We start from the raw sequence: 27,715 nt of genomic DNA on the forward strand, positions 1-27,715 counted from the left end.
GACTGTTCGCAGATGATGCTGTAATTTACCGTCTAGTAAGGTCATCCGAAGACCAGTATCAGCTGCAAAGCGATTTAGAAAAGATTGCTGTATGGTGTGGCAGGTGGCAGTTGACGCTAAATAACGAAAAGTGTGAGATGATCCACATGAGTTCCAAAAGAAATCCGTTGGAATTCGATTACTCGATAAATAGTACAATTCTCAAGGCTGTCAATTCAACTAAGTACCTGGGTGTTAAAATTACGAACAACTTCAGATGGAAGGACCACATAGATAATATTGTCAGGAAGGCGAGCCAAAGGTTGCGTTTCATTGGCAGGACACTTAGAAGATGCAACAAGTCCACTAAAGAGACAGCTTACACTACACTCGTTCGTCCTCTGTTAGAATATTGCTGCGCGGTGTGGGATCCTTACCAGGTGGGATTGACGGAGGACATCGAGAGGGTGCAAAGAAGGGCAGCTCGTTTTGTATTATCGCGTTATAGGGGAGAGAGTGTGGCAGATATGATACACGAGTTGGGATGGAAGTCATTACAGCATAGACGTTTTTCGTCGCGGCGAGACCTTTTTACGAAATTTCAGTCACCAACTTTCTCTTCCGAATGCGAAAATATTTTGTTGAGCCCAACCTGCATAGGAAGGAATGATCATCAAAATAAAATAAGAGAAATCAGAGCTCGAGCAGAAAGGTTTAGGTGTTCGTTTTTCCCGCTCGCTATTCGGGAGTGGAATAGTAGAGAGATAGTATGATTGTGGTTCGATGAACCCTCTGCCAAGCACTTAAATGTGAATTGCAGAGTAGTCATGTAGATGTAGATGAAGCCACGAGGAAGTCCTTGGACGCTGTTCCCTTCAGTGGACAGCATTGTCGATGTTGATATAGAAATCAAGTCAAAAGCTGATATGTAATGAGGCGCTGAGCCAGCTACAGGTACGGTGTTTTTGTGCAGAGTGGACATGTTCGTCCGCCAGAAGTGGACGGAGTCGAGGCTGGACATGCCGAACGCGCTGTTCGAGGAGGGCGACGACTACGTGACGCTGCCGCCCGAGTTCGTGGACAACCTGTGGCAGCCCGACCCCTACATCCTCAACGCCAAGGTGTCTGGTGAGTGCAGCCATACCTTATTCAGAGTTTCGCGATCAGTTCCAGTAGAGTAGTTGCTTGACATTTCCTGGCAGATCAAAACTGTGTGGCGGACCGAGATTCGAACTCGGGCACTTTGCAATTCGCGGGCAAGTGCTCTCTGAGACTCTAACTGAGGACCTTTGCCTATCGCGGACAAGTGCTCTTGTAGAGCACTTCCCAGCGAAGTTAGCTTACCTGTACTTCCTATTTATTTCATTCCTCAGCAATTTGTGTTTCCCTATTCCTGAGTTTCCCAGAACACTTTTCTACTTTCTACTTTCATCGATCAATTGAAGTATTTCTTCTGTTACCCATGGTTTCTTCACAGTTTCCTTCATTGTACCTTTGTTTTCCTTCCCATCTTCTACGATGGCCCTTTTTAGAGACATCCATTCCTCTTCAACTGTACTGCCTGCTGACAAGGGAACCTCCCCATCGCACCCCTTCTCAGATTTAGTAAATAATTGGCACAGTGGATAGGCCTAGAAAAACTGAACACAGATCAATCGAGAAAACAAGAAGAAGTTGTGTGGAACTAAGAAAAAAAAAGCAAAATATACAAAGTGAGTAGTCTATGTGTAAGATAGGCAACATGAAGGAGACTGTGAGCTGAGGAGCTCCGTGGTCCCATGGTTACAGTGAGCAACTGCGGAACGAGAGGTCCTTGGTTCGAGTCTTCCTTCGAGTGAAAATTTTACTCTTTCTTTTCGCAAAGTTACGATCTGTCCGTTCATTCCTTGACGTCTGTGTTCACTGTAATAAGTTTAGTGTCTGTGTTTTGTGACCGCATCACAAAACCGTGCGATTAGTAGGCGAAAGGACGTGCCTCTCCAATAGGAACCGAAAACATTTGATCGCAAGGTCATAGGTCAACCGATTCCTCCACAGGAAAACACGTCTGATATATTCTATACGACACTGGTGACGGCATCTGCGTCACATGACAGGAATATGTTGTCGACCCACCTAACTTGCACACTTGGTGAATGGGTAAAAAGATTCTTCTACCTTGCCCGATTTAGGTTTTTTTGTGGATGTGATAATCACTCCAAAAAAAGTGATGAAAACATAAGAGTTTGTCACATAAACTGCAACAAATGAATGCAACAGTTTCACTGTCGCACAGTTTTCCCTGTGCTTTGTCAAAACATATGTTTTTTTACGTTTCAAATGTGTAGACCGCCAAATCCTGCATATGTCCAAGCAAATCTGAACGTGTCCTGGATATTTGGAGAGCGAAGTTGATTATGTGTGTGTGCCTGAACTTTGATAATTGTCTGAAAATAAAAATTAAACTTTTTACTCGAGAGAAGGCTTGAACCAAGGACCTCTCATTTCGCAGCTCCTCACGCTAACCACGGGACCACGGCGCTCGTAAGCTAACATTTTGCTTGATGTTGCATACCTTGCGCATTGACTACTCTGTTTGTATATTTTGCTTATTTTTTTATAGTTCCACACAACTTCTTCCTGTTTTCTCGATTGATCTGCGATCAGATTTTCAAGGCCTATCCCTGTGCCAGCTTATAACTAAATCTGAGGGGGGTGCGATGGGGAGGTTCCCTTGTGAGCTATTCCTTATTGCTGTATCTATAGCATTAGAGAACTTCAACCGTATCTCGTCATTCCTTAGTAATTCCGTAACCCACCTCTATGCATATAGATTCTTCCTGACTACTGTTAAACTTCAGCCTACTCTTCATCACTATTATATTATGATCTGAGTCATCTCTGCTAAAGGGTAGGCCTTACAATGCAATATCTGATTTAGGAATCTCTGTCTCACCACGATGTAATCCAATTGAAATCTTCCCGTATCACCCGGCCTTTTCCATTTATACCTTCTCCTCTTATGATTCTTGAACAGAGTAATCACTGTTACTAGCTGAAACTTGTTACAGAACTCAATTACTCTTTCTCTCCTCTGATTCGTTGTTTTAAGCTCATATTCTCCTGTAACCTTTTCTTCTACTCCTTCCCTTTCAACTGCATTCCAGTCTCCCATGACTATTAGATTTTCATATCCCTTTACATACTGTATTACCCTTTCAATTTCCTCATACAGTTTCTCTATCTCTTCATCTTCAGCTTGGGACATCGGCATGTATACCTGAACTATCGTTGTCGGTGTTGGTTTGCTGCCGATTGTGATAAGAACAACCCTTTCACTGAACTGCTCACAGTAACATACTCTCTGCACTATCTTTCTATGCAGCATCTGCTGGCTTGAAATCTTTTGCTTACAGCCAGTTGAGACTGGTGTCAGCTCAAAAACTTCCCTCGCACACTAAATAACCTGAGGGCACCGATGAGTGCGACAGGATTGACGAGTAATGTCTAGGGTACTTTATAAACAGAAATAAATACTACCGAACAGATAGAAACTATACATTTAATAGTCTTTGTAATCAAAATTTGTATAGACGAAAAATATAGCTGACACCTTGATACGGAATCAAAATACACTGCTCTCTTTGCTTTTCATTTTAAGGTATTTCGTTAATACTTAAAAAGCAATTTCGGACAATATTTTCTTGAGTACTAAAGCCACCTCTGTCTAAATATCTAGTCCTTCGAATTCCAAATCCCAGATTTTGTTGTACAGAATTCCCTGCAAAAGAAGCTGCAATTGTTGAGATACTTGCATAAGTAAGTTAATGTGTACATTTCTGGTTTACACGAAACAGTAAATTGTATACTATATTTTTCGGAATTGTAGATGGTACCCCAAACCTTGGTATGAAAACTATACAGAATGTAGAGAATTCTGAATTCAATAATTCGAGACCCAGAAAAAATAATCACAAATAAATATTTCTGGCGGTAAGAGATCTTGACTGAGAAATGTGTGTGAGGCACGTGTTCATAAACTGATAAAGTTTCATAACAAATGACAGCCTTTTACGTCGACACTGCGACGCTATCTTAAAAAAAAAAAACAATACATCGTCTATTAAGTGTTCAGGGCGCACATTACCACTCATTACTTTTCGTGACAGATGGTCGAAGATTTAACGTCATTCGTTACAGGAACCTGTAAAAGTGCATCTAATATATGATGCGGGCTAGAAACGCAGAAATATTTGACAACAGGAGTAGTCCTAAATGGAAGATATCTCCATGGGCATAAACTAACGAGAAAGCAGTTTCTCATATTACTCACAGAGCGTTGGTCAAGTTCTCGATAGCGAATTATTCTCACAATAGAATGTGAGGAGATGGTACTGAATAATGAGGCAGACGATTCATCAATAAGCACCCTCCACGTTCCTGTGAAATGTACATTTCGAAGACTTCAGTGAAGAAAGTACCAGTGGAGCAGCAATAAAAAAGGTGAGGGAGCGATTGAGCCAAATGATTTTGAACTCAGAGTTCATTCCAGTTACAGAATTATCTCGTGCAAGACCACAGTGCCAAACTTCGGCAGTTCATACTGTTCATGGATGATGCCTCTTTCTACCATACCAATCGAGGTGGCGCAGTGGTTAGCACAATGGACTCGCATTCGAGAGGATGACGGTTCTTAGCTTTTCCATGAGTTCACTAAATCGCTCCAGGTGAATGTCAGGTTGGTTTCTTTGAAAAGGGCACGCCCAATATCCTCCCCACCATTTCGTAATTCGAGCTTGTGTGCTCCGTCTTTAAAGACCTCATTGTTAACTTCTACTCTTCCTTCCCCCCCTCTTTCAATGAAGGTGGTGTTTACAGTTGCCACAGTAGCCTTGTCGTGAGCAACCATAATCCATGTGCTACACTTGGCTCTTATCAGCTGCAACGGTTTTCTAGCAACTTGTGGGCTGGAACTGTATAAGGCAACATAACTGCATCCTAATTACTGCCACACGTTTTCGAATGGTGAAGATTACCTAATGTTCATTCCAAACATACTGCTACAGTTGCTGGAGAAAATAGTCATACCACTTGTTTCCGTATGATATGTCCATTCAACATGGTGAACATCCCATTTCCATATAAATGAGAGCTCCTGCACAAAAGACACCCTCATTATTAGATTGGAAGCAGAGGTCCTGTTCCATGCTCAGTACAATCCCTTAGATCTCACTCCTATACATTTTTTTAAATCTATGTCTTTACATAAGATCATTGGCAAACTAGTAGAAACTGAAGAGGAACTGGTTGGTAGAGTCCTAGTTGCAGACATGACTGTACAGCAGACACTATTGACACATGAAAGATCGCGGAAAAATTTTACGCTCTCTTGTAGGGCGTATTGTGAGACTGGAAGTCGTCAGGTTGAACACGTATATGCTTAACTCTTTTCTATAAGGTGTGAGTTTTTCTGTCAATAGAAACTAAATATTTATTTCAAACCTCTAGTTCTTCAACAATACGTGCAATTTAGTGTGCAACACTGCTGCACACTGTGGCTAGGGTTTACTGGCAAATATGAATTCTAATTTTGTCAGATTTGCTACATTCTATTGTCTCATTCACTGTTTTTGTACTCTACTTTGCATTTATTCGTCAATGGGGCGTTAAAATACAGTCTTCTTTCCATTTCATTGTGATTTTAGTCTTTTGTTGTTATTTACATATGTGTTGTTTTGGGTTTTGTTGACCTAGAGAAATAATAAGAAATTATAACATCATATCTGTGGTAAGAAATTTGAAATCTTGTTAACCAAAGTAACCATAAGCAATCTTTGCTGCTTGCTTGCCATATCATAACACTTCTGTGGACCTCTCTGTAAAAACTATTTATACTATAAAATTTTGAAAGAAAATAGTTTGACTCTGTTAATATCAGCAATTTATTCATCCAAGGGTCATTTTACAATGATACGGGATTTGACAGCTTAGTGTAAGAAAAATTTAAGTCGTATATAGGTATACCCTCCCCCCAAGAACCATGGACCTTGCCATTGGTGGGGAGGCTTGCGTGCCTCAGCGATACAGATAGCCGTACCGTAGGTGCAACCACAACGGAGGGGTATCTGTTGAGAGGCCAGACAAACGTGTGGTTCCTGGGCAGCAGCCTTTTCAGTAGTTGCAGGGGCAACAGTCTGGATGATTGACTGATCTGGCCTTGTAACAATTATCAAAACGGCCTTGCTGTGCTGGTACTGCGAACGGCTGAAAGCAAGGGGAAACTACGGCCGTAATCTTTCCCGAGGGCGTGCAGCTTTACTGTATGATTAAATGATGATGGCGTCCTCTTGGGTGAAATATTCCGGAGGTACAATAGTCCTCCATTCGGATCTCCGGGCGGGGACTACTGAAGAGGATGTCGTTATCAGGAGAAAGAAAACTGGCGTTCTACGGATCGGAGCGTGGAATGTCAGATCCCTTAATCGGGCAGGTAGGTTAGAAAATTTAAAAAGGGAAATGGATAGGTTAATGTTAGATATAGTGGGAATTAGTGAAATTCGGTGGCAGGAGGAACAAGCCTTCTGGTCAGGTGACTACAGGTTTATAAACACAAAATCAAATAGGGGTAATGCAGGAGTAGCTTTAATAATGAAAATAGGAATGCGGGTAAGCTACTACAAACAGCATAGTGAACGCATTATTGTGGCCAAGATAGATACGAACCATACACCTACTACAGTAGTACAAGTTTATATGCCAACTAGCTCTGCAGATGACGAAGAAATTGAAGAAATGTATGATCAAATAAAAGAAATTATTCAGATAGTGAAGGGAGATGACAATTTAATAGTCATGGGTAACTGGAATTCGGTAGTAGGAAAAGGGAGAGAAGGAAACGTAGTAGGTGAATATGGACTGGGGAAAAGAAATGGAAGAGGAAGCCGCCTGGTAGAATTTTGCACAGAGCACAACTTAATCATATGTAACACTTGGTTCAAGAATCATAAAAGAAGGCTGTATACATGGAAGAAGCCTGGAGATACTGACAGGTTCCAGATAGATTATATAATGGACAGAGATTTAGGAACCAGGTTTTAAATTGTAAGACATTTCCAGGGGCAGATGTGGACTCTGATCACAATCTATTGGTTATGACCTGTAGATTAAAACTGAAGAAACTGCAAAAACGTGGAAATTTAAGGAGATGGGACATGGATAAACTAAAAGAACCAGAGGTTGTACAGAGTTTCAGGCAGAGCATAAAGGAGCAATTGACAGGAATGGGGGAAAGAAATACAGTAGAAGAAGAATGGGTAGCTTTGAGGGATGAAGTAGTGACGGCAGCAGAGGATCAAGTAGGTAAAAAGACAAGGGCTAGTAGAAATCCTTGGGTAACAGAAGAAATATTGAATTTAATTGATGAAAGGAGAAAATATAAAAATGCAGTAAATGAAGCAGGCAAAAAGGAATACAGACGTCTCAAAAATGAGATCGACAGGAAGTGCAAAATGGCTAAGCAGGGATGGCTAGAGGAAAAATGTAAGGATGTAGAAGCTTGTCTCACTAGGGGTAAGATAGATACTGCCTACAGGAAAATTAAAGAGACCTTTGGAGATAAGAGAACCACTTGTATGAACATCAAGAGCTCAGATGGAAACCCAGTTCTAAGCAAAGAAGAGAAAGCAGAAAGGTGGAAGGACTATATAGAGGGTCTATACAAGGGCGATGTACTTGAGGACAATATTATGGAATTGGAAGAGGATGTAGATGAAGATGAAATGGGAGATACGATACTGCGTGTAGAGTTTGACAGAGCACTGAAAGACCTGAGTCGAAACAAGGCCCCCGGAGTAGACAACACTCCATTGTAACTACTGACGGCCTCGGGAGAGCCAGTCCTGACAAAACTCTACCATCTTGTGAGCAAGATGTATGAGACAGGCGAAATACCCTCAGACTTCAAGAAGAATATAATAATTCCAATCCCAAAGAAAGCAGGTGTTGACAGATGTAAAAATTACCGAACTATCAGTTTAATAAGTCACAGCTGCAAAATACTAACACGAATTCTTTATAGAGGAATGGAAAAACTAGTAGAAGCCGACCTCGGGGAAGATCAGCTTGGCTTCCGTAGAAATGTTGGAACACGTGAGGCAATACTGACCCTAAGACTTATCTTAGAAGAAAGATTAAGGAAAGGCAAATCTACGTCTCTAGCATTTGTAGACTTAGAGAAAGCTTTTGACAATGTTGACTGGAATACTCTCTTTCAAATTCTGAAGGTGGCAGGGGTAAAATACAGGGAGCGAAAGGCTATTTACAATTTGTACAGAAACCAGATGGCAGTTATAAGAGTCGAGGGGCATGAAAGGGAAGCAGTGGTTGGGAAGGGAGTGAGACAGGATTGTAGTCTCTCCCCGATGTTATTCAATCTGTATATTGAGCAAGCAGTAGTCGAATTAAGTCGGGTGATGCTGAAGGAATTAGATTAGGAAATGAGACACTTAAAGTAGTAAAGGAGTTTTGCTATTTGGGGAGCAATATAACTGATGATGGTCGAAGTAGAGAGGATATAAAATGTAGACTGGCAATGGCAAGGAAAGCGTTTCTGAAGAAGAGAGATTTGTTAACATCGAGTATAGATTTAAGTGTCAGTCAGTCATTTCTGAAAGTATTTGTATGGAGTGTATCCATGTATGGAAGTGAAACATGGACGATAAATAGTCTGGAGAAGAAGAGAATAGAAGCTTTCGAAATGTGGTGCTACAGAAGATTGCTGGAGATTAAATGGGTAGATCACATAACTAATGAGGAGGTATTGAATAGGATTGGGGAGAAGAGAAGTTTGTGGCGCAACTTGACCAGAAGAAGGGATCGGTTGGTAGGACATGTTCTGAGGCATCAAGGGATCACCAATTTAGTATTGGAGGGCAGCGTGGAGGGTAAAAATCGTAGAGGGAGACCAAGAGATGAATACAGTAAGCAGATTCAGAAGGATGTAGGTTGCAGTAGGTACTGGGAGATGAAGAAGCTTGCAAAGGATGGAGTAGCATGGAGAGCTGCATCAAACCAGTCTCAGGACTGAAGACCACAACAACAACATGAATATCGCGTACATCGCACAAGCTGTTTGATGGTATTGTTAGAAATTATAGTGGATATGAGAAGAATGACGCTACGCAGTGAAAACTATGCGTATCATTGGCATTTCGTTTACATTCTATCTTGCTCATTAGTAAATTGTATAAACATTCGTTTTCTTGTTTACAATAGTTTTTCCTTTGCAGATTCGACTTCTGTAAACCTCTAAATTTGGCCCTTTGTTAGCATAGCACATTCTGTGTTGCTCACAACAAACAGCATGTGCCGCCCGGGTAGCCGAGCGGTTCTAGGCGCCTCAGTTTGGAACCGCGCGACCGCTACGGTCGCAGGTTCGAATCCTGCCTCGGGCATGGATGTGTGTGATGTCCTTATGTTAGTTAGGTTTAAGTAGTTCTAAGCTCTAGGGGACTGATGACCGCAGCTGTTAAGTCCCATAGTGCTCAGAGACATTTGAATCATTTGAACCAAACAGCATGTAGTAAGGAGAAAAGCAGCCACCAGGAACTGGCCGAGACTTAAATAAGGTGATGGAACTTAATAGGAACACTGTTCGTTAACCACAGTCACAATGTTTGTCACAGTGAATACGGCTGATTTAGCGATGTACCTGCAGAGTCTCTCTTATACATTAATATTCTCAAAAGTCTAAAGAAATACAAAGCTCTTCGTGTAAGTTGTATTCCTTACAGTAAAACATGCGATTCGTGAAGTTCCATTCAAGACATTGCCTCCCCCCCTCCCCCAATCACTCTTCAGACCGGTATGATGTGACAACGCCACGAATTTCTCTCCCGTGTCAAAGTATATGATGTGACAACACCACGAATTTCTCTCCCGTGTCAAAGTATTCATGTAAGAACAGCATTGGTACTTAAAATCTTCTACATTTTAATCTCAGCTTTTCCCTACAATTTTTGCCTCCTGCAACTACAAATACTAGCACAGTAGCTACACATTGACGTCATAACACCTATCATACCGTTCCTTCATATTTTCCACTATTTCCTTCCCTGTCGATTCAGCGGAGACCCTCCTTAATTCTTAATGGTTCACGTAACTTTTAGTATCCTTCTCTTTTTGTAACAGCGCATCTCAAACGTTAGAATTATCTTGTTTTCCGGTGCTTCACAGTCCATGACTCACTTTCATAAACGCAGTGCTCCTGACGTATAGTCTCAAATTAAGGCTTGTGTTTGATACTTGCAGTTTCGAGGGAAATGCTCCGACTGCCTAGGCCCGTCCATTTGTTACATTCTCGCGCTATCTCCTTCGTGCATTATTTTGCTATGAAGGTAACAGCATTCTGTAACTTCGTCTTCTAAATGGTCCACAAATTTGTTGGCAATCTCATTTCTGACGTCCGTCAACAGTTCCTGTAATTCTCCTCAATCTTCACAGAAGTAACAATACCACAGCAAATCTCATCATCGATATCGTTTCACCCTGAATTTTAATCAGGCTTATGAAGGTTTCGTTTATTTTCACCAGTCATACTAGCTGAAGAGTAGAGGACAAACACTGCATCTCCATGTTGCGCGCTTCTTACTCGGAGGACTTCTTTCTCAGTACTGAGCGCGGTGATGCAGTGGCTATGAAACTGGCATCTTATTCGAGAGGACGGTCGTCAAAATCACTGACCAGCCATATAGACAGTCCTTGAACTTAATAAATCACTAAGATGGATACCTCGATGATTCCTTAGAGACAGCACGGCCTTTTTCCTTCCCCGTCCTTCCACATTCCGAGCCTGTGCTTGTTATGCCACACCCTCCAGAGTAACAAATTATTATTGCCACATCAGAATTAAGTTGATAAGAAATTAACAATCCTTTGAGGCTACCAATATTATTCCTATATGACGTAACGAACTTTGAGTTTAATTTCATTCGTGATTTTGTGTTTGTTGTGAAGGCGGACGAGAGGTACAAAATAGACAGTAACGATGCCCTGGCACAGAGGTACTGCCCATAATTCTTGCTGCTCGTAATTGCAATTAATTTAGAAGTTAATAATTTTCGCAGAGACGGCGTTTTCCGTTGTAAGAGAGTTCTTTGTGCTAAATGTGTCCAATGCTTCACGCATGAATACGCCAAAGCGGCGACAGAGAAACTGTTCTGGCCGTGAGAAGGAGGAAGCGACTTGCGAACTAACGTAATTGAGCGGCTCGCCCAAAACTGAGCAAATGAGAACAGTTTGGCCATGAAAAATAGAGCCCTCTGCGCAGTAGGGCGTTGTCTTCGGAAGTTTTAAATAAGCACCATAACAAGGACTCTTTGTCACTGGAACCCGAGATCTTCTGCCATAAAAATGCTATTCTGTATCTGGTGCAGCCAGTCTCTCACCACATAATCCTACTGGTTAGGCGCTTTGTTAGGATAGTTAAACAGAGTTTATTTTGCATGTCTGAAGGAACAGACATAGCTGACAACCTTCAGCTGTACGAAATATTTTCGAAATTAACTTGGTGACAGTGAATTCCTTGACGTAAGCTGTATTAGATATACACTACTGCCCATTAAAATTGCTACACCAAGAAGAAATGCAGATGATAAACGGGTATTCATTGGACAAATATATTATACTGCAACTAACATGTGATTACAATTTCACGCAATTTGGGTGCATAGATCCTGAGAAATCAGTACCCAGAACAACCACCTCTGGCCGTAATAACGGCATGACACGCCTGGGCATTGAGTCAAACAGAGCTTGGATGGCGTGTACAGGTACAGCGGCCCATGCAGCTTCAACACGATACCACAGTTCATCAAGTGTAGTGACTGGCGTATTATGACGAGACAGTTGCTCGGCCACCATTGACCAGACGTTTTCAGTTGGTGAGAGATCTGGAGAATGTGCTGGCCAGGGCAGCAGTCGAACATTTTCTGTACCCACAAAGGCCCGTACAGGACCTGCAACATGCGGTCGTGCATTATCCTGCTGAAATGTAGGGTTAAGCAGGGATCGAATGAAGAGTAAAGCCACGGATCGTAGCACATCTGAAATGTAACGTCCACTGTTCAAAGTGCCGTCAATGCGAACAAGAGATGACCGAGACGTGGAACCAATGCCACTCCATACCATCACACCGGGTGATACGCCAGTATGCCGATGACGAATAAAGGCTTCCAATGTGCATTCACCGCGATGTCGCCAAACACGGATGCGACCATCATGATGCTGTAAACAGAATCTGGATTTATACGAAAAAATGACGTTTTGCCATTCGTGCACCTACGTTCGTCGTTGAGTACACCATCGCAGGCACTCCTGTCTGTGATGCAACGTCAAGGGTAACTGCAGCCATGGTCTCCGAGCTAATAGTCCATGCTGCTGCAAACGTCGTCGAACTGCACGTGTAGATGGTCGTTGTCTTGGAAACGTTCCATGTGTTGACTCATGGATCGAGACGTGTCTGCACGATCCGTTACAACCATACGGATAAATGCCTGTCATCTCGACTGCTAGTGAAACGAGGCCGTTGGGATCGAGCACGGCGTTCCCTATTACCCTCCTGAACCCACCAATTCCATATTTTGCTAACAGACATTAGATCTCAACCAACGCGAGCAGCAATGTAACGATACGATAAACCGCAATCACGATAGGCTACAATCCGACCTTTATCAAAGTCGGAATCATTTGCATATCAGAGCATCTTCCTCCTGTCGGTTAAATATCGCGTCTGTAGCACGTCATCTTCGTGGTGTAGTAATTTTAATGGCCAGTAGTGTAGATCTACTACCCAATAGCGACACATGAAAGTCTATGGCGGATGGTGACTCGTACCCGACTTTCTCGCTTGTCGCGAACAGCCTTAACAGCTTCGGCAATCCGTGCACGCTACTGGACCGCTCGTGTTAAGCCGGAAAGCTGGGTTCGAGTCCCAGTCAACCACAAATTTTCATGAGACACTAATAGATTATATGCATACCTAGCACAGATGATGTCAAATGAATTCGTAATCTGCGAAAAAGTTTCGTAATATTTAATAGAGCTTTCAGACATGCAAAATACACTGAAGTTCCAAAGAAACTGGTACAGGCATTCGTATTCAAATACACATACACTACTGGCCATTAAAATTGCTACACCACGAAGATGTGCTACAGACGTGAAATTTACCGACAGGAAGAAGATGCTGTGATATGCAAATGGTTAGCTTTTCACAGCATTCACACAAGATTGGCGCCGGTGGCGACACCTACAACGTGCTGACATGAGGAAAGTTTCCAACCGATTTCTCATATACAAACAGCAGTTGACCGGCGTTGTTGTGATGCCTCGTGTAAATAGGAGAAATGCGTACCATCACGTTTACGACAATAATTTGCGTTGCATTACATGAAAAACATTTTTTGTCGTTTGTTGTCCTACTGCCTCGGCGCCATTGATGGTCTTGTAATCATTACGAAGACAAGCGAGCGCCTGTAACCAACTTGTCTATGGCCTAGACACACTCTCACGGTTACCCCAAGCACCCTGATTGCAAATTTGTTCGTCAATATCGTGATTCGAACTGTTTCACTACCATTCATGAACAGCATTTCAGAGGGTGTTTTCCAACAAGATAATGGTTGCCCACGTGCCACTATTGTAACCCAACATGCTCTACAGAGCCCCGGCATGTTCCTTTGGCCTGCTCGATCACGAGATCTGTCTCCAGGTGCCTAAGTATGGGACATCATAGAACAGCAAAAATGGTTCAAATGGCTCTGAGCACTATGCGACTTAAATTCTGTGGTGAACCAGTCCCCTAGAACTTAGAACTACTTAAACCTAACTAAACCTAAGGACACCACACACATCCATGCCTGAGGCAGGATTCGTACCTGTGACCGGAGCAGTCGCGCGGTTCCAGACTGTAGCGCCTAGAACCGCTCGGCCACTCCGGCCGTCAATCACGTTTATTTTCCAATATTAAAAGGCACGATGCTTTTCGCTGCTTGCTGCCATCATCAGATGTTATCTGTTACATACGAGTATATATCCATTGTGGTTCAAATGGCTCTGAGCACTATGGGACTTAACTTCTGAGGTCATCAGTGCCCTAGAACTTAGAACTACTTAAACCTAACTAACCTAACGACACCGCACACATCCATGCCTGAGGCAGGATTCGAACCTGCGACCACAGCAGTCGCGCGGTTCCAGACTGTAGCGGCTAGCCATTGAAAGCCACCCCGGCCGGCTCATCGAACAGCAACTCCAGCGTCATCCACAACCAGCGTTAACTATCCCTGTATTGACTGAACAAAAGCAACAGGCATGGAACTCCATTCCACGGACAGACACCTGGGGTCTGTACGACAGAATGCATACATGTTTGCATGCTTGCGGTCAACATTTTTGCGACTGCACTAATTATTACTGTACCGCCGTTCCACATTTGCAGTGGCTTATCTCGCGCTTACACTAACCTGTGATCTTGCAACATTAGTCACTTAAATACTTTACTCAGACAAGCGTATTCCTGAAATTTCATTAATCTTGTAAGTGGGCTGTTTCTGTGTTGGCAGCGCTGTGTAGCGCTTTGCATTGGATCTCTGACTGCGCTTTCTTTCTAAGAGATTCTGTGGCTGGTTGGACTCATTGTTGGAAGTAAGTCGTCAGTATTGTTGGGCAGTTGGAAGTTCGTCCCAGCAGTGATGGAAGTACTGTTGGGCAGTTAGAGGTGAACAGCCAGCAGTGATGGATGTTGGATGTGAGAAGTTAGCATTTATGGAGCGTAGAGTTCTGAAGTGTTAGCGTAGGATAACGATCTGTACATGCTCAACTTGGAGATTGACTATTATTGATGATTATATACTTTTGTACTAGATGTCAATGACGGTTAATATTCGTGTTTGAACTGGATGTCACATTGTTAAGGCAAAAAATACATTGAAACTTCCTGGCAGATTAAAGCTGTGTGCCCGACCGAGACTCGAACTCGGGAACTTTGCCTTTCGCGGGCAACTGCTCTGCCAGAAGTAAAGCTGTGAGTACCGGGCGTGAGTCGTGCTTCGGTAGCTCAGTTGGTAGAGCACATGCCCGCGAAAGGCAAAGTTCCCGAGTCCGAGTCTCGGTCGGGCACACAGCTTTAATCTGCCAGGAAGTTTCATATCAGCGCACACTCCGCTGCAGAGTGAAAATCTCATTCTGGAAAAAATACATTATTTGGTTTGCAAGAAAATCTTTCCTTTGCTAACCACTTGCCTTATTAGTGGTTCAAATGGCTCTGAGCACTATGGGACTTAACTTCTGAGATCATCAGTCCCCTATAACTTTAGAACTACTTAAACCTAACTAACCTAAGGACATCAAACACACACATGCCCGAGGCAGGATTCGAACCTGCGACCGTAGCAGTCGCGCGGTTCCAGACTGTAGCGCATAGAACCGCTCGGCCACCCCAGCCGGCCCTTATTAGTAGTTAGTGGCTTTAGTAATTAGAATCTTTTATTTAGCTGGCGGTATTGACTCTCGCTGTATTGCAGTAGTTCGATTAATGAAAATTTTTGTGAGGTAAGTGCTTAATGAAATGCGTAGGTTATTGTAAGGATTTGTTTTTAGTGAGGGCCATTCTTTTGAATTATTTATTCGACGTCAGGTTGTAATTTTTTTAGCAGTCAGATTGCGCTGCGCTAGAATATTGTGGGTCAGTGTTGACATGATAAGAAAAATTAAAGAGAAAGTAGTCTCATTACTTTCAGTTTTAGTCAGCTGTTTCAGAATCAAATAACGTAGAAAGTTTCATCTTTTCAGTCATTCTGCAATTTAAGTACAGATACACTCATTTAAATAAAGAAGTTTCAATCTACATTAATTGGGATTTTTTTCTGTCAGTGTATTCTGGACGTGGTGCTGTGTCTGTGGAAACCTAGAGTACACAATGCTCTTGAGATCACTCTTTTGGCATTCCGGCGTGCGCCTGGAGTACCCGCTGGGTCTGTTTCGTTACTCGGTGTGTTTTCAGAGATCGCGAAGCTGACGCACGAGTTCTCGTCGGTGACGCTGTTCCGCAACAAGACGGTGCGGTACGCGGCGCGCATGCACGCCATCATCGCCTGCCAGATGGAGTTCCAGCTCTACCCCATGGACATCCAGGTCTGCCCCATGTACATCGAGAGTTGTGAGTACACGCGGGTTGTCTCAGTCTCACCAGCAAAGCCTGCAAAATGCTTTCTGCTGTCGTCTGGCGGGGCGGGGCACACAGGGACTGCTTGCCAGGAAGGTCTCTTAGCCCTTTAACTACGGTGCGGCCTCTTGTACCAGTCTGTCGTGTGAGCGCGCGCTACTGTACGCTGAGACAGCGTTGTAAGCGAATGTGAGCACGGAACGCGAAAACTGAGTGCTTGTTTCTCGTTCATTTCTTGGAAGTGTGCAGACAAGCGACATTGTCAAAGTTAGAAACACCTATTGTATTAAATTGCTGTTCTTGTACGCTGCAATTTATAAATAACTACGATCCAGCATACACTCCTGGAAATTGAAATAAGAACACCATGAATTCATTGTCCCAGGAAGGGGAAACTTTATTGACACATTCCTGGGGTCAGATACATCACATGATCACACTGACAGAACCACAGGCACATAGACACAGGCAACAGAGCATGCACAATGTCGGCACTAGTACAGTGTATATCCACCTTTCGCAGCAATGCAGGCTGCTATTCTCCCATGGTGACGATCGTAGAGATGCTGGATGTAGTCCTGTGGAACGGCTTGCCATGCCATTTCCACCTGGCGCCTCAGTTGGACCAGCGTTCGTGCTGGACGTGCAGACCGCGTGAGACGACGCTTCATCCAATCCCAAACATGCTCAATGGGGGACAGATCCGGAGATCTTGCTGGCCAAGATAGTTGACTTACACCTTCTAGAGAACGTTGGGTGGCACGGGATACATGCGGACGTGCATTGTCCTGTTGGAACAGCAAGTTCCCTTGCCGGTCTAGGAATGGTAGAACGATGGGTTCGATGACGGTTTGGATGTACCGTGCACTATTCAGTGTCCCCTCGACGATCACCAGAGGTGTACGGCCAGTGTAGCATATCGCTCCCCACACCATGATGCCGGGTGTTGGCCCTGTGTGCCTCGGTCGTATGCAGTCCTGATTGTGGCGCTCACCTGCACGGCGCCAAACACGCATACGACCATCATTGGCACCTAGGCAGAAGCGACTCTAATCGCTGAAGACGACACGTCTCCATTCGTCCCTCCATTCACGCCTGTCGCGACACCACTGGAGGCGGGCTGCACGGTGTTGGGGCGTGAGCGGAAGACGGCCTAACGGTGTGCGGGACCGTAGCCCAGCTTCATGGAGACGGTTGCGAATGGTCCTCGCCGATACCCCAGGAGCAACAGTGTCCCTAATTTGCTGGGAAGTGGCGGTGCCGTCCCCTACGGCACTGCGTAGGATCCTACGGTCTTGGCATGCATCGGTGCGTCGCTGCGGTCCGGTCCCAGGTCGACGGGTACGTGCACCTTCCGCCGACCACTGGCGACAACATCGATGTACTGTGGAGACCTCACGCCCCACGTGTTGAGCAATTCGGCGGTACGTCCACCCGGCCTCCCGCATGCCCACTATACGCCGTCCCTCAAAGTCCGTCAACTGCACATACGGTTCACGTCCACGCTGTCGCGGCATACTAACAGTGTTAAAGACTGCGATGGAGCTCCGTATGCCACGGCAAACTGGCTGACACAGACGGCGGCGGTGCACAAATGCTGCGCAGCTAGCGCCATTCGACGGCCAACACCGCGGTTCCTGGTGTGTCCGCTGTACCGTGCGTGTGATCATTGCTTGTACAGCCCTCTCGCAGTGTCCGGAGCAAGTATGGTGGGTCTGACACACCGGTGTCAATGTGTTCTTTTTTCCATTTCCAGGAGTGTAATTTAATCATTCTGTGTTAAGCCTAGTTTACAGGACAACATTCGGTTGCGCTACTCGTTGCGTGGAACGAGTTGCACGCAAATGGTTTCATATTTGACTGTATACACGGCGAAACAAGTATATACTTCAGTTTCGTCGTTTTGTGGGCTCCTGAGTCGTGTGTGAAATGAAAGTTTCACAGCTGTCTATCGCCACCACTTGTGATGCAGTTAAATTTTGTTGCGTGGAATCGCAGCATAAGAAAAAAAATAAGAAACGTGTTTCGATTCGTGACTGGATGAAGAAAAGACGTCAGCACAGTTTCTCAGCATCCTTGCTGAAATAATTTGCAATGGAAGACCCAAGTAGTTCTTTTAATTATCTTAGAATGTCACCAGAACTGTTAACGATTCTTCTAAATAGAGTTAATTATACGATAAGGAATAAAGATACTGTAATGCATGAAGCACTGTCGCCAGAACTAAAATTACGTATCACATTGCATGCATTACAATCGAGAACACTCGGCAAGTTATAAGATGCGGTTTTAGTTGAGGATGACGCTTTTTCATTAACACCAATAATTATTAAAAGTAATAATTATTAATATTAACACCAGTAACTAATTGAAGCAGGCCGCATAGAGAAGAGAATGGTTTGCAAACTACTCTCTTGAAGATAGACCTGAACAGTCGCAATATTTCAAAATTCAAACATATGTGAATGGGGAGCTCTGTGTAACATTTTAAAAATATGAATATTGAATAAAGAATGTAGCTTCTTGAATAGTGCAGCCTTCCCTCCTGTCAAGAATATTCCTTAAAAAAAAGGAGTAGGCCAACTCGAAGGATGAAATTTTAGTCTTGTAGACAAGAGCATTGCTACAGCTAGAATTACATATGCTTGAATTTTCCTTAATTCAGTTGTATATGTGCTCCCATTTCAATAAATTTTCCCTGCAGCACAGATGTTGGCAAACTACACTACTGGCCATTAAAATTGCTACACCAAGAAGATATGCAGATGATAAACGGGTATTCATTAATCAAATATATTATACTAGAACTGACATATGATTACATTTTCACGAAATTTGGGTGCATAGATCCTGAGAAATCAGTACCCAGAACAACCAACTTTGGCCGTAATAACGGTCTTGACACGTCTGGCCATTGAGTCAAACAGAGCTTGGATGGCTTGTACAGGCACAACTGCCCATGCAGCTTCAACACGATACCACAGTTCATCAAGAGTAGTGACTGGCGTATTGTGACGAGACAGTTGCTCGGCCACCATTCACCAGATGTTTTCAATTGCTGAGAGATATGGATAATGTGCTGGCCAGGGCAGCAGTCGAACATTTTCTGTATCCAGAAAGGCCCATACAGGACCTGCAACATGCGGTCGTGAATTATCCTGCTGGAATGTAGCGTTTTGCAGAGATCGAATGAAGGGTAGAGCCACAGGTCGTAACACATCTGAAATGTAACGTCCACTATTCAAAGTGTTGTCAATGCGAACAAGAGGTGACCGAGACGTGTAACCAATGGCACCCCATACCATCACGCCGGGTGGTACGCCACTATGCCGATGACGAATACACGCTTCCAATGTGCGTTCACCGCGTTGTCTACAAACACGGATATGACCATCATGGTGGTGAAAACAGAACCTGAATTCATCCACAAAAATAACGTTTTGCCAGTCTTGCACCCAGGTTCGTCGTTAAGTACACCATCGCAGGCGCTCCTGTCTGTGAGTCAAGAGTAACCGCAGCCATGGTCTCCGAGCTGATAGTCATGTTGCTGCAAACGTCGTCGAACTGTTCGTGTAGATGGTTGTTGCCTTGCAAACGTCCCCATCTGTTGACTCAGGGCTCGAGACGTGGCTGCACGATCCGTTACATTCATGCAGATAAAGTGCCTGTCATCTCGACTGCTAGTGATACGAGGCCGTTGGGAACCAGCACGGCGTTCCGTATTACCCTCCTGACCCCACCGATTCCATATTCTGCTAACAGTCATTGGATCTCGACCAATGCGAGCAGCAATGTCGCGATACGATAAACCGCAATCGCGTTAGGATGTACAATCCGACATTTATCAAAGTCGGAAACGTGATAGTACGCATTTCTACTCTTTACACGAGGCATCACAACGATTCACCAGGCAACGCCGGTCAGCTGCTGTTTGTGTATGAGAAATCGGTTGGAAACTTTCCTGACATCAGCACGTTGTAGGTGTCGCCATCGGCTCCAACCTTCTGTGAATGCTCTGAAAAGCTAATCATTTGCATATCACAGCATCTTCTTCCTGTCGGTTAAATTTCCCGTCTGTAGCACTTAATCTTCGTGGTGTAGCAATTTTAATGGCCACTAGTGTGTCTATGTTATGATCGCACGTGACGGTCTCAGGAGCAGCAATATGTTGCTTATTTTTGTTATCAGCATCACTGAAATCCCACCAACACCTATGCAAAGCATAGGTGTCCTAAAAGCGAACATTATTCTCCGTTCCCCACTTCATATTTCAGTTTGTCTACACTCCTGGAAATGGAAAAAAGAACACATTGACACTGGTGTGTCAGACCCACCATACTTGCTCCGGACACTGCGAGAGGGCTGTACAAGCAATGATCACACGCACGGCACAGCGGACACACCAGGAACCGCGGTGTTGGCCGTCGAATGGCGCTAGCTGCGCAGCATTTGTGCACCGCCGCCGTCAGTGTCAGCCAGTTTGCCGTGGCATACGGAGCTCCATCGCAGTCTTTAACACTGGTAGCATGCCGCGACAGCGTGGACGTGAACCGTATGTGCAGTTGACGGACTTTGAGCGAGGGCGTATAGTGGGCATGCGGGAGGCCGGGTGGACGTACCGCCGAATTGCTCAACACGTGGGGCGTGAGGTCTCCACAGTACATCGATGTTGTCGCCAGTGGTCGGCGGAAGGTGCACGTGCCCGTCGACCTGGGACCGGACCGCAGCGACGCACGGATGCACGCCAAGACCGTAGGATCCTACGCAGTGCCGTAGGGGACGGCACCGCCACTTCCCAGCAAATTAGGGACACTGTTGCTCCTGGGGTATCGGCGAGGACCATTCGCAACCGTTTCCATGAAGCTGGGCTACGGTCCCGCACACCATTAGGCCGTCTTCCGCTCACGTCCCAACATCGTGCAGCCCGCCTCCAGTTGTGTCGCGACAGGCGTGAATGGAGGGACGAATGGAGACGTGTCGTCTTCAGCGATGAGAGTCGCTTCTGCCTTGGTGCCAATGATGGTCGTATGCGTGTTTGGCGCCGTGCAGGTGAGCGCCATAATCAGGACTGCATACGACCGAGGCACACAGGGCCAACACCCGGCTTCATGGTGTGGGGAGCGATCTCCTACACTGGCCGTACACCTCTGGTGATCGTCGAGAGGACACTGAATAGTGCACGGTACATCCAAACCGTCATCGAACCCATCGTTCTACCATTCCTAGACCGGCAACGGAACTTGCTGTTCCAACAGGACAATGCACGTCCGCATCTATCCCGTGCCACCCAATGTGCTCTAGAAGGTGTAAGTCAACTACCCTGGCGAGCAAGATCTCCGAATCTGTCCCCCATTGAGCATGTTTGGGACTGGATGAAGCGTCGTCTCACGCGGTCTGCACGTCCAACACGAACGCTGGTCCAACTGAGGCGCCAGGTGGAAATGGCATGGCAAGCCGTTCCACAGGACTACATCCAGCATCTCTACGATCGTCTCCATGGGAGAATAGCAGCCTGCATTGCTGCGAAATGTGGATATACACTGTACTAGTGCCGACATTTTGCATGCTCTGTTGCCTGTGTCTATGTGCCTGTGGTTCTGTCAGTGTGATCATGTGATGTATCTGACCCCAGGAATGTGTCAATAAAGTTTCCCCTTCCTGGGACAATGAATTCACGGTGTTCTTATTTCAATTTCCAGGAGAGTACATTCTGCGAACACACATAACCTCAAAACTCACACAACTAATGTCGCCAAAGTTGGAGCACGCCGAAAGTGTTTAATTTCACCGACGAGTTTCGCAAACACGCGACTCGCATGCGGGGTGCCGGTAGCGCAGTTGCCTGCAACCCAGTGTCGTCGTGTAAACTAGGCTTTACACACATATCTACATTCCGAAAACAAATCCAATGGTAAAATGATCAATTACTTTTCGGCTTTTCAATAATAATTTATCCCTCATCGTTCGGAAATGGAGAAGAGTTAGGCACTTCAAGGCTTAGGCGAGTTGGAGCGCCTTCTGTAAATAAAAGGTTTAAAATGTTTATTTGATGCTATAGACTTCAATGTACGAGGGACGTTCCAAAAGTGATTGTCGTCATTGTTTCTGAAAGAGAAGATGGAACATCAGGTGACACAAACAAACGCCATATGAATGCACACCCGCTGCGTGATCGACGATGAAAGGGGCATCAGCAGAGGGATGATGCATGCGCAATACGCCAAAGAACAGAGAATAGCAGCAGAGCGGCGTGTACGCATCACGATGGCAGACAAACGTGTCCTGACAACGTGGTCACCAGAGGAAGTGCGTGTTGTTATCCGGTATGAATGAGCACGTGGAGCTAGTATGTCACCCACTAACGGCTACAGACTGTTTATAGTGAAGATGTCAAGTCCAATAGTTAGTTGCTGGTGTTGCATGTTCAGAGAAGGGAAGTACAGTGTGGAAAACGAAGGTCCATGTGGGCGTCCCTCCAAATCCATGAACATTGCCAGAATAGTGAACACAGTGTTAATGGACAGTGTACAACGGTGTCAGACGTGGCATCCACACTGCGTATTGGCTGCGCTCTGGCCCATCACATGCTCTGTGATGTGTTTGGTTACCGCAAAGTGTCTACAAGATGGGTGCCGAAAACCCCGGCCAAGGATCACAAGAGTGAAAGAATGGTAATCAGCTCCAATCACTTAATGCGGTACGAGCGAGAGAGAAATGATTTCCTGTTCAAAATCATCACAGGCGACGAAATATACGAGGGGCGTTTGAAAAGTTCGTGCAAATTCCGAGAGACAGCACCACCGTTGCGTATCGAGCTCGTGTTTAGTTGGTACCATCTTTGGGAAAAACGCACACCAAGTTTCAGCCATGTTGGTCTATTTCTTTGTGTTTGGTATTCGTGCGAATCAAGGAAGTCGAGTGATAGTCAAAAAATGGACGAATTTCGTGTGGTGATTAAACATTACTTTAGGAAAGGCAAAACGCCTCAGGAGACTAAAGATAAGCTTGATAAACATTACGGTGACTCTGCACTTTCGATTAGAACAGTTTATAAGTGGTTTCAAAATTTTCGGAGTGGCCACATGGGCACAAGTGATGCTGAACGTCCTGGGCGCCCTGTGGAAGTCACTACTCCAGAAATAATTGATGAAATCCATGATATGATGATGAAAGACAGAAACGTTTAGGTGCTTCAGATTGCTATTGCTGTGGGCATTTCGAATGAACGGGTGCATAATATTTTGCTTAAACATTTGGACACGAGAAAGCTATCCTCAAGATGGGTTCCGCGATTGCTCACGCTTGACCAAAAACTGAATCGTGTGACGTGTTGCAAGGATGGTTTTAAGCTGTTCAGAAAGAATCCGCAGGACTTCAAGCGTCATTTCGTCACTGTGGATGAAACATGGATACATTACTATACTCCTAAGACCAAAGAACAAACTAAACAATGTGTTTCCGAGGAAGAATCTGCACCAACAAAGGTGAAGACCATTCCTTTGGTCGGAAAGGTTATGGTGACTGTCTTTTGGGATTCGCAAGGGATAATTTTCATCGACTATCTGGAAAAGGGTAACACTGTTACAGGTGAATATCATTCATCGTTATTGGACCGTTTGAAAACCGAGCTGCAAGAAAAACGCCGGAGATTGGACCGCAAAAAAGTCCTTTTCCATCACGACAATGCAGCAGCATACACCTCAGCAGTTGTGGCCGCAAAATTAATGGAAATAGGATTCCAACGCGTTTCACATCCCCCCCCTATTCTCCAGACTTGGCTCCCTCGGATTACTATTTGTTCCCCAATTTGAAGAAATGGCAAGCGGGACTAAGATTTCATTTAAACGAGGAGGTGATTGCAGCAACTAATAGCTATTCCGCAGACTTGGACAATTCCTATTATTCGGAAGGGCTCAACAAATTAGAACAGCGTTGGACGAAGTGTATAAGTCTAAATGGAGACTATGTCGAAAATAAAAAAGGTTTATCGCAAACACGTAAGCAATTTTTATTTTTGCACGGTTTTTCAATCGCCCCTCGTATGTCCACCACTTTACCACAGAACCAAACGCCGCCTCACTGACATGGAAGCATCCTAAGTCACCAGTGAGGAAAACATTCGAAATGTCACCCTCCTCAGGAAAATTACTACCACAATGTTCCGGGATGCGAAAGGTGTGATTCTCCTTGATTCCCCTCAACAAGGGACAATCAGTGCAGTACGCTATTGCGACACCCTCGCCAGACTCAGTTCTGCCATTCGATGAAAGAGACCAGGGCTCTCTGAGTATATGTGTTGCGCTCTTGGACGATAACACAAAACCACACACAGCGCGCCGCGCCGGGTAGCCGTGCGGTCTTAGGCGCCTTGCCACGGTTCGCGCGGCTCGCCCCGTCGGAGGTTCGAGTCCTCCCTTGGGCATTGGCGTGTGTGTTGTCCTTAGCTTAAGTTAGATTAAGTACTGTCTAAGCCTAGGGATCGATGACCTCTGCGGTTTGGTCCCATACAACTTACCACAAATTTCCGATTTCCACACACAGCGAGATTCTTAACAGATCAGATTCGTTGCTTCAGAGGAGAGGTATTGGATTACTCGGCCTGCAGCCGAAGTCTTGCTCCATCTGACTTTCATATGGTCCCCTCTTTGAAAGCCAACTGTCAGGACATCACTTCCAAGTCAACGCTGAGTTGGAGCAGCTTTGCAACAATTCCTTGCATCGCAGGTCTCCGAGTTTTACCTGAGCGGTTCCTTCAAACTAATTGCACGCGACGACAAACGTCTCATGTAATAAAAATAGTGCAAGTTGTATAGCTCATGATACCATTGTGTACTTGCTTTTGGCAATAAAATTTGGAAATTTTTGGTACCAAATTCATGAGGTCATCGGTCCCGAGGCTTACACACGACTTAATCTAACTTACGCTAAGGACAACACACACGCCCATGCCCAAGGGAGGACTCGAACCTCCGACAGGGGGAGCCGCGCGAACCGTGACAAGGCGCCCCAGACCGCACGGCTACCTCGCGATGCATGGTAATAAAGTTTTCGTGTGAAAAACAATGACGAAACTTACTTTCAGAACGTAACTCGTACAGTATCATATAACACAGTCTTCTTCCGATACTGGTATCATCAAGAAGTTTTATTGCTTCAGTCACACGACCCATCAACTCATCGTATTTTATGAAAGAAGATTTTACTTGGAAAGTGACATTACGTCACGTTATGGTAATCCGCCGTAAATTTTTGTAATGTTTCCCCGAATGTCACTTACGAAAAGTATAAAAAATTCCAACATTTTGTCCCGATATTAGGTTTCTGAAATATATGCTAGTTATAAAGAAAAGCAAGTTGAAAATATAGAAAAGCAACTTCTCGTACCTTTTCACAGCTAAATTTTAGAATAGGTCCTAGCGATATCTGAATAATGTTACACATGTTCCCTGCCCACACAAGAAGCTCAGTGCAACGAAGGACAAACTGCGGTTTCTGTATCTGCTTTCGAGTTTTGTGGTCAGATTTTTTTTGCTATCACCTGCCTTTGCTGAGCAGCTACCTGTCAGGACGCAGATTTATCTCCCGTCAATCCGTTTGGCTGCCAATAAAATACTTAACAACCTCAACGTCACCTCTTCTTTCTTCAGTCTCTCTTCCATTTTCTGCACAATGTATCTATTTCTGCGGACAGATCACCAAACATTGGTAGCTCTATTATGCAACCACAGGACTCTGCTACAAACTAAACACATGAAGAATGAATCTTTTCTTGAATAATAACCATCTTTTGATCCTAAGAGGACTTTAGTTTGTATATAATTTATCAAACATGGGAAGAGACTCAATAAGGCTCGCATAATGGACCAAAAACGACTGTTATTTACAAAGTCAGTTTCTTCCAGGAGACAAATTACTGATAGCAAAATATGTTACACTGAAAATTAAATAGAATAAATCTGCTGACTTGCTTTTTCGAAAGTACTTGTTTTCAGTAAAGAACCTGTAGTGCAACATTCACGTAATGACAACCCCCAGATGCGTAATCCGAGAAACAGTACAACCCATCACAGAGCAGATCTTCGCAAGAAATCATGAAGTAAAATAACACAACGATTGCCGTTCAAGTAGAAGACAAACTCATTGTCTTATTCTGTTATAAATTCTGACAATTACACAAATAGCTGAAAGCATTTCAAGACTGAGATGCTGATATTCAAGTTACGCAGTTCCTGCATTCTTCTCGGTACGAAGACCCACTCTAAGATGAAAACTGTTTTGTGATCAATACGACGTAATACAAGGACCCCAGGTTTTTGCATAGATCACTGCCTCTTTCATTTGTGTTCAGAAATTACGCGCCTTTTCGTTTCATCCGTTAATACCATTCAGATGGTGTGGTTCTTCCTTTCATTCAAAAATCTCCGTGATAAAAACTAACACCCTCTCGCTTTTAGTGCGCAACTCATGCTTCGACTTTCGCTATAGTTTTTAAATACTTGAAAACAGTACATTTACGGTTATGGTCAAACATATGCACCCGTGCTGAATACCGTACATAACGCAAACTCATCAGTATCACCATATTAACCAACGCAAGGATTAAACTATCTCGGATTATTGCGACCTTTAGTTTTTTCGTCCTGTCTACATTCTCTTCCTTGTTTTGGATTTCACTCCGACAGTGAGAGTGACAGAACGTGAAGAGATAATCTCTTATCTGCGCGTCTCCCCAAATATAAAAGTGTGGCTGAAAGTAGAGCTCATACTATGCAGAATTTTTACGGACTAAAGCTGTTTGGCACCTGATGTAACGAATCTCGCGGCGAAGACATGCAATCATTGGCAGTATGACAATACTCGTTCTTAAAGGGTTAAGTAACCAATTGGAAACTATGGTCGTACCAGGTGGAAAAAAATCAAATACAACTATAAAAATTAGTAAATATATCATGCCAGAGAACAGTAAACGACAAAACTGTTAAAGTACCGTCCTGATGTAATCGCCTGATCATCATCTCTGTTTTCAATATACAGTTTTTTAACGGTGGCAGCAATTTTTTTTGCTGGCAAATTAAGTATTTCATAGCCCTTATTAAACACATATGATATCGAAAATCTCATTTAAACAGCATTATACATAATGAGATTTTTCTCTCTGCAGAGGAATGTGCGCTGATATGAAACTTCCTGGCAGATTAAAACTGTACGGCGAACCGAGACTCGAACTCGGGACCTTTGCCTTTCGCGTGCAAGTTCTATACCAACTGAGCTACCCAAGCACGGCTCACGCCCCGTCCTCACAGCTTTACTTCTGCCAGTACCTCGTTTTCCACCTTAGAAAATTTACACAAACTCTCCTGCGACCTTGTCGAACAAGCGCCCCTGGGAGAAAGGATATTGCGGAGACATGGCTGAGCTGCAGCCTGGGGGATGTTTCCAGAATGAGATTTTCACTCTGCAGCGGAGAGTTCGCTGATATGAAACTCTGGCAAATTAAAACTGTATGCAAGAACGAACTCGGGACCTTTGCCTTCC

At 44.4% G+C, this 27,715-nt stretch overlaps 1 protein-coding gene and 1 non-coding gene across 8 annotated transcripts in view; both read left to right on the forward strand.

Moving 5' to 3' along the window:
* The window catches only part of LOC126282049 (glycine receptor subunit alpha-3), a 692,635-nt gene that overhangs the window by 401,371 nt on the left and 263,549 nt on the right, over positions 1-27,715 (forward strand). For all 7 annotated transcript variants that reach the window (XM_049981474.1, XM_049981479.1, XM_049981476.1 and 4 more), the window contains 2 exons: positions 953-1,107; positions 16,019-16,174. In XM_049981474.1, coding sequence (XP_049837431.1) covers positions 953-1,107; positions 16,019-16,174 — 311 coding nt within the window. The remainder of the gene's footprint in view (positions 1-952; positions 1,108-16,018; positions 16,175-27,715) is intronic.
* On the forward strand, positions 9,327-9,410 carry Trnap-ugg (transfer RNA proline (anticodon UGG)). The gene has a single exon. It is a non-coding gene; the product is annotated as a tRNA-Pro (tRNA).

Source organism: Schistocerca gregaria, chromosome 7 (assembly GCF_023897955.1).
Source record: "Schistocerca gregaria isolate iqSchGreg1 chromosome 7, iqSchGreg1.2, whole genome shotgun sequence".
NCBI lineage: Eukaryota > Metazoa > Arthropoda > Insecta > Orthoptera > Acrididae > Schistocerca > Schistocerca gregaria.